The 8517-nt window shown below is 40.6% G+C and overlaps 1 protein-coding gene across 3 annotated transcripts in view; it reads right to left on the bottom strand.

Annotated features, from left to right (window-relative positions):
- Window positions 1-644: 644 nt before the first annotated feature.
- The window catches only part of LOC102040865 (mothers against decapentaplegic homolog 2-like), a 76211-nt gene continuing 68338 nt past the window's right edge, over window positions 645-8517 (bottom strand). For 2 of the 3 annotated variants that reach the window (XM_005430986.2, XM_005430987.2), the window contains one exon: window positions 645-897. In XM_005430986.2, coding sequence (XP_005431043.1) covers window positions 774-897 — 124 coding nt within the window. In that variant the 3' untranslated portion in view covers window positions 645-773. Of the gene's footprint in view, window positions 898-3740; window positions 3957-8517 lie in introns of those variants that run through there. The other variant, XM_031065288.1, reaches the window with a different exon arrangement.

Genomic DNA, 8517 nt, shown 5'->3' with positions numbered 1-8517 from the left:
AACAAAAACGTCTGAAATTACACCATTGCCAGCAATAATGCTGGCACCAGATTCATCAACTCAGATGGGTAGGGAAAAGTAGATTCTCAGTGTGATGGATACTTGGAATTTATAATATGAATTGATTTAGGCCCCATTAAGTATATAGTGTCTTAAAATTTCACAGATGAATCTCAAGACATTTCTTTCCTTTCCAATTGAGGGATTTTCTTTTTCTTTAGGAAGGCAGCAAAAAGTTGAGCTTTTTATATTTAGGACAACTCAAAAATCTGCTTATTTAAAAAAAGTATAAAAGAATAAGGGAGTAGAGTCTTGGAATTTTATAAGAGATTTACCCAAATCAAAAAAACCCAAGCAACTATTTATGGGAACTAAAATGTAGAACAGCAGAATACTGCAATATTTGAGATCATGATGCATTATCTGTACATATACTTAGTTATTCATGTTATTGATAAACCATTAGGACACTCAATTATATACCAAATAAAAACACTATTAAGAGTCTTGAGAACAGTCCCATCTTCTTTCTGAAGAAGGCATTTCTATACACTAAATTTTCATCTAGTAAGAGAGTATAGGAAACAGAATCCACAAGGTGCTTTCTTTGCTGAGACCTCAAGTGCTGTTTTTCTTTTTTTTTCTTTTTTAAAAACCTTTTTAGATAGTAAACAGTTCATGGGGACCACACACAAATACTATGACAGACGAGGTGTTATATTGTCTGTTGATTAGCCTTGATATTTAGCCCACTGGTAACAGAGGAAGGAGTTTTACGACATGCTGGAGCAGCGTACTGAAGGGGAGCCCATCTGAGTCAATACTTTGTCCAACCATTGTAGAGGTCCATTCAGATGAAGTTCAATCCAGCAAGGAGTGCTTGTTACTGTTTGCCGCCTAGAAAATAAATAATAGGGAAGTCAGAAAGCAGCTTTAGCTACCATAAGGTTCTCCATAATATGATCAAATCTGTTTCCATCTATATCTCATACACAGAAAGATAAAAATCCACAACCATTACCATAACTGTTACTAAACTCGTTTCAGACAGTCTTTGAAGGAAAAAAAACCAACAAAAGCTCCAAAACACTCCACATCTGTAAGACACATCAATAATTAGATGCTTGTCCAGAATACATTGAGAATATTCTGCTCTGGAGAATAAGAGCTTCAGCATTTGTTTCAAGTATGCTTCAAGTACTATACCAAGAGCTTTACATCTAAAAATAAATTCTAAACTGAAGATTGTCCAACCAATGTGGTGTTCACGTCACAGACAGCTGTGTGCAGCTGCATCACAACCTTCAAAGAGTCTGCATGCATAACTGGGTTTGAATTTTGTAGACAATTACTGAGAAATACAAACTAGAAACCCTTGACTCTGCATTATTAGCACGGTCAAACAGCACAATGCTATGATGATCATAAGGTCTGGCTTTTTTGGAGCAAATGACAAGATAAATGTATAAGGAAACTGCTAGATGTTGTCAGAAACACTGTCAAAACACAGTGTGTGGTTATACTGTGCTAACTGATGCTATCTCAAAGGAACAGTAAACTTTTATCTCCAATTTTCTGTAATCTTACATTTCTACATGTATTTTGCACTGCAACATCCTCACAAAAACAACCAAAGTAAAAATTGTGTTTCCATTGTCTTCAATATAAACTTACCTATAATTTTTCACAATAGAACCCCTTAATTAAACACCATCTCGCAAGTCTCAGTAAAACTGAAGGGCTGACAATCAAAAAAGTTTCATTCACTCTCCCATATATTGTTGTTTCATATTGTTGTTTCAGAGACCTGTTGTTCAAAAATTTTCCTTTTCATCTCCAAAGTAAAAAAAAATCAGTATCAGACATACTGTGCCTGAAAAATCTTGTTTTTTTCACTATACCTGCTCCAGGCATGGGAATTTTCCCAAACTTTACTGCCAAGACTACTGTTGCTAAAACAGTTTTTCCTAGTAATTTTAGCTATCCCAAAGTCAAAGCAAGATTAAGATTCAAAGGCAGCAGATTAGTCAGACACAAACCCAGCCCCTTCATTTTTACTGTTGGCACTGCAACCCTTCGCTTTAAGGAAATCTATTTATAGAAACAGAGGAACTGAAAAGGCAGAAAAATTAATCTAGAGAGAAGATGAATTTCCAAAGTTGTCGGTGATTTCACATTTTCTAGGAAAAGAAAGCAGCTGGGTTCTGTGCACTCTCAGCACTCTAAAAAACATTGTTTATCTTAGCCCCAAATGTCTATGCTAAAATAAAGTGATCCAATAGAACAACTTAAATCACAGGAAATAGAATTCCATTTAGTCTCGAATCCCTTCCCAAAGAGGGAAGTTCATTATTCCAATGCTGTTAACTCCCCTACAATGTGTTCCACAACACACTTCCTCAGAATTTTATAACTGGTTCTGTTCAACAACCCTAGCTTTGCACTACACTGGCAGAAGTTGACAAAATAGCAACAGTTGCTTTGCAGCTGTCTCAAAGCTAAAACTCAGCCTCTTCTACCCACAGATTTCCAGCTCACATATCACTGTTTGCTGTAATTATATCCCTACTGAACTCTCTTCAGAAGATGATCCTAGACCTGAATAGTTCTTGTGATAACGTGAACACTTGACTGCTGATCTGAACTTCTACCATCCTCAATTCTAGCCAACATGTGTTGAGCAAAAAGTTATAAACTATTTTGTCTACCAAGCTTATAAGCTTGGTAAATAAACAAAATGTACCACTTTGCCATACCTGTGCATTTACACACATAGCATAAAATATAAGTAATGCTCTGGCTTCGCCCAGGCCTGTTGTATAAGAAACCTTTTTGACATAATGATGAAGCACAGAAATTTTAACAAGAATGATGGATTTTACAGTGCCTCCTGGTCTATTTTGTGTTTTGGTTTGAAAGACAGGTGTCTGCTAAGGAAGGCAGGAGCCTCCCTTGTAATGGAGAGTGTAAACCCCCTCCCTCCGAATTATTATAATTTTGAAATTAAGGGGCTCTCAGGAAAAGATATGAGGATAGGGATAACAGTTCTTTACTAGTATGTAAAACAAGGTGTAATAGATGATATGTATAAATTCGTGCTGAGGCTACAGTAATCTTGCCTGATGAAAATCCTAGCATACACCAAAGGAGGGTTCCAGGAAATTCCATCTGATGGGATTACAGCGATATGCACCAAAATCCTAGCCTGAATATTCGTCTCCAGAAATGTTGATTCCAGAGGATTATTCGTCTGACCAAATCCCAGCAATATGCATTCGATATGCATCATCGATAAGATAAATATGTGTCTCCTAGAATGTATATTGCAGGAGATTTTCCTCTAACAAGGTGAATTATTTACCAGTTTTGGGAAACTCTCAGCAAGAGCGGCAGCAAGAAAGGAAACACTACATAAATATGCTAAAAGGATAAGATCAACGATAAAAAAGCAAGAAACCCTCCCCGGCCACCCTCGGAGCTTGGAAATATATAAAAAAGAGTTTGTGAGAGCTGTCTCTTCGTGATGCACAGAGGAGAGAAGCCATAGTACCCCCCCCTTCCCGTCTCACCCGACGCTGTTAGCCTACTTCAGCACCGATCTGATCTTTGCTTGTGGTCTTTTTGCAATTGTATTTTAATTATGGAATAAATTCTCCTCATTAATCAAATTGGCTAATTCATTTATAACAAAGGCAAACAAAAGAACAATAACTATGGCATTAACAACAAACAGAACCAGGGATCCAGAAACAGCCTTCTCAGCTGCCAGCACTTTCCCCTTTGGTGCAGTTACTGTCACAGCCAGGAGGAATGAGCAAAAATTCCGGGGTGGTGGACGAGATGTATCAGAAGGTCAGCGGTGATAGCTGGAACTCCAGGACGGTGCTGGCTACAGCGTGGAGAAACCCAGAGCAGTACCAAAGAAACAGCGGGGGTGGGGCAGCGACAGCCTGGCGCTGAGAAGAGCAGGGAGAGACGAAGTTCAGGATTTCTCAGGGCACAAGAGCATATGGTGATAGGTCCCTCAGGACTGAGCTCCAGCAGTGCCAGTGAATTCTCCCCACAGTAAGCAGTAAGCAACAGCCTGGCTGTCCTCCTCCGATGCCAAAGAGCAAGAGAGAGAATCCCCAGCTCCCCAGTCCTCATCATTTACCTGCCTCTATTCTCTTGGTATCTCTGTGGTCCAGTCCCGCCTCCTCCCCCCACCCCCGAGAAAACTTCCAAAAACCAGAGGCGTTCCACTCCCGACATCTCAAGCACCCAGTCATCAGTGTTTCTTAGCAACTCAATGGGAAAAAAATCCACAAGTAACAAGGAAAGAAAAGGAAAGAAAAGGAAAGAAAAGGAAAGAAAAACCCAACCCCCAATATTTTGACAATTCAGACTACATTCATTTAAATTCAAGGTTGTGTTTGCAGGAGCAACCTCATCTTGCTTTAATCACAACTGCAGCATAACTTACAGATTTTGTGCATCAATACTTTATTAGCATAATTTTAAATAGAGATGCAAAGAAATTAGTTCAGCATTATGCCAGTAATCAGTTTCTGTGGTGTTCTGGCAGTGTTTGCACTGCAGTTTTTTTAATCCTATGATCTCTCAACAGTTTATAGACTGCTAACAACCAACATTCTCCCTCCTTAGAAACAAATTTACCAAAGGGGCTCCTCACTGTTTTAACTCAGCACTTACACTCCATTCACTTCAAGTTGTCTCTTTATATAATCTGACTGATTAAGCCCCTTCTGTTCTGATTTGAATATTGTATTTAAGTATGTGTAAATGTACACATACTTCTTTTGAGACAAATCTGAGAGGAATGACAGATTTGTCTTTACAAACAAACTGTAGGTTTGCTGATAAATGAAATTAGATATTGAAAGATGAAAGAAACAATGGGGAAAAACCCTAAATTCCATAAGAATTAAAATTTTTAAAAGGAGGATTATACATTAGAGGGAAATCTTCAGTATCAGGCATTCCGGGAAGTCTGTACCTCTCAAGTACCTCAGCCAATGGGGAAAGAGAGAAGGGAAATGTGGCCAGGAAATTAGGACAAAAAGGAGGGTGCGTCCTCCAAAAATTTGAGAGATCCCAGGGGAACACCCCATGGCCTCTCCCTTTATTCGAATAAAGTAAAAGGACTCCTCTGTCTCCTTTTTGGACATAAACCTCTGATGTTTGTGGATTAATTTTCCTGACAACTGGGGCCCCTTTCCGGAATCTTTCCACCATCCGGGGCGGTGGGCAGTGAGTGGAGCTGGAGGCGCGCCTCACCCAGTTTTGGTGTTCAGCTCCCCTTGGTGGCGGCCAGCACTCAGCAATTGATTGGGTTCCTGAGACTGTCCAGGAGACAGACGAGTGGCGGACCAGGGGGGTCCGTGAAGAGTCCACAGGGAAGGACCACTGAAAATCTCACCAGTGAGTAAAATGGGATCTTTGGGGAGCAAACCTGGGAGGGCACCCATGGAAGGTAGCACAGGTAAACCTGAGAGGGCATCCCTGGAGGGTAGCACAGGTGAATCAAGGCACCCATTGAGGGTTGCAAGGGTAAAGCTGGGAAGGGGCCCTGGAAAAGGGATGACAATCCCATAATACCCCCAGAGAGTCCCTTGGGGAGAATGCTGAGGTCTTGGAACAGATTATACATTCACCCAGAGGTAACTATGGAGATCATGGTAAAATATTGCTATTTTGTGTGGCCAGAGTATAAGTTGCCAAAGGTGCTTATATGGCCACTTTATGGAACAGATAGAATTAATTTTTGTTGAATTTTGTGGAGGTATTTAGAGGAGAATTGGAAAGGATAGATTGGAAGGGCATGTGGATTGATATGGATTAGACAAGGAACAGGAGAAATCTATGTGTTAATAAAAAAAAGGGAGAAGAAGAAAAAGGGAAGGAAAACGGTGAGAATTGGGATGTTTTTCAGCACCTTCCCGTCTTGTCCTGCAGTGTTGCCAGCTGACCCAGGGCCAGCTGAAGGCCCCATATATCCTCAACTCCCAGAGTAAAGGGATCAGGGAAATGCTGTTCCTACGGCCCCACCTGAGAATAATAATAGTGTAGGGGGAGGGGAGCAGCATATCGTATCTCCCCCTAGAACTAGAAGAGGAACTCAATTTAGAACATCAAAAGCCCCCCTGACCCAAGAGACAGGGGTACACCAGATGCCACTCTGCCAGGCTCCTTCGGGGGGTCAAGGGAGAGAGTTTGGGTTTGTAATTTTACCACTTACTATCCAGGATATAAGAGGGTTGAAAAAAAGAATTACCCCCATATTTGGATGATCCCACAGGGGTGGGGGAAAAGATAGAGGAATATTTGGGAAATGCAGATTATACATGGAAGGACTGAAATTTTCTTTTGGGGATTTTGTTTGGGCAAGCTTTGCAGAAAATATTAAGAGAGTTTACTCCACCCTCAGGAGTTAGGTTGTTGCAGTATGTGGATGATTTGCTTTTATCAGGGGGACAGGAAAAGGCAGTTGAGGAGGCTACTGTAAAGCTGCTTAATTTTCTTGCTAAAAAAGGACTTAGAGTGTCCAAAAAGAAGGCGCAGTTAATAGGAAAAAAAAAAAAAGAGGCCAAATATTTGGGACACATTCTGACTAGAGGGTTACGGTGCATTGATCTAGAAAGAATACGAGGGATTTTATAAGTACCATTACCCCAGAAAAAATAAGGAGTTACGGCAGTTTTTAGGGTTGGTGGGATACTGCTGAGCATGGATTGAGGACTTTTCTGTTGTAGCCAGACCTTTATGAGACTTTTTAACCCAAGATAGTCCTAATGTCGCGGTATTGACACCAGAAGGAGAGCAAAGCTTTAAAAAAATTAAAAGACAAATTGATTAATGACCCAGTCTTAGCTCTTCCAGACTCAGAAAAGGAATTTGAACTATATGTGGATGTTAAACAAGGTTATGCTAAAAGAATTTTGGTGCAAGAGCATGGGAGAACACAGCAGCCTATTGCTTATTTTTCTAAACTGTTAGACTCGGTGGCCAGAGGCTGGCCCCATTATCCACAGAACTGTGCAGCCACAGCTCTGATGGTGGCTGAGGCCCGAAAGCTGACAAGGGAAAGGTATCTGATAGTGAAAATTTCAACTCAGATTAAAGCTTTGTTAACTGAGAGAGCCTCTAAGTGGATGACCAGCACTCAGTTATTACAGTATGAATCTTGTTTAATGGAACAAGAGGATTTAGAATTTAAAAGTGGGGAAGGGTCCAACCCAGCCTCCTGTTTGAATGGCCCTGAAGGGGGAGGGGAGGGCAGAAAAAAATCCATGACTACATTCAAGTGATAGATCTACAGACTCAGGCTAGGGAAGATTTTCAGAATGCTCCCTGGCCTGAAGGAGAAAATGTGTTTATTGATGGGTCTTCAAGGGTGGTAGAAGGAAAATGATTTACAGGATACTCGATTTAGTGAATGGAAAGCAATTAAAGGAAGGGGGGAGGTACTGCCCACCCTGGTCAGCTCAGACAGAAGAGCTGTATACGCTTGTGAGAGCCTGTGAATTATACCAGGACAAGACAGTGAATGTTTTTTACTGATTCTAAATATGCATATGGGGTGATCCATGCATTTGGGAAGCTATGAGGAGAAAGAGGTTTATTAACCTGCAGGGGAAAGACGCTAGCTCATGAGAACTTAATCTCTCGCCTATTGGAGGTGGTGAGCTGTCGCAGACATCTTTTAATTAAAATCCTTCTTTAGGATTTTTTCTTCCTGAGGAGCTGAAATGCTCCAGGAACAAAATGTAAACAATGGTTATCTGCTGCTGTGGAATGCATCAGGTGGATTTTTGATTGGCCCATCTTGGATGTTTATAATTAATGGCCACTCAAGGCTGAGCTATCTCAGACAGAGTCCGAGACAACTCCTTTTGATATCATTCTTTCTTTTTCTATTCTTAGCTTAGCTAGCCTTCTGAGATGAAACGTTTCCTTCTATTCTTTAGTATAGTTATAATGTAATATATATATAATAAAATAATAAACCAAGCCTTCTGAAAAATGGAGTCAGATCTACATCTCTTCCCTCATCCTGAAAACCCCTGTGACCACTGTCACAGTGAGCTTACCAAAAAAAGTTAGTGATAATATGTTGAGGAATGGTTACGTGACCAGAGTCACAGACATACTCCAGGTACTGAAGAGCTGGGAAAATAATGAACTCAGCTAATGAGCTATAGATGTAGCAAGGCCACTGTATCCTTGAGCAGAGATATGGTGGTTGAAAACAGCATGAGAAAAAGAAAAGTCTAATTCTTAAAGAATGTAAATACAAGGTGGAGCTGACATGTACAGAATAGCCAATAGATTGCTTAAGTTACAGAATATGCATTAGCTTATTATTTTACTGTATAAAAGTCTGATGCTCTAATCAATAAAGGAAGCTTGCTGATGACTCATATTGAGAGCTCCAAGTTTTCCCTCGCCAGACAAATGGCCCGACGCAACAAATGGCTGCCCAAACAGGGACTCTGAAGAGGGCTGGACCCTCCAGAA

This window comes from Geospiza fortis, unplaced genomic scaffold (assembly GCF_000277835.1).
Source record: "Geospiza fortis unplaced genomic scaffold, GeoFor_1.0 scaffold459, whole genome shotgun sequence".
NCBI classification, from domain to species: Eukaryota; Metazoa; Chordata; class Aves; order Passeriformes; family Thraupidae; genus Geospiza; species Geospiza fortis.
Note: the sequence above shows the minus strand (reverse complement) of the source record. Positions and strands in the feature narration are given on the sequence as shown.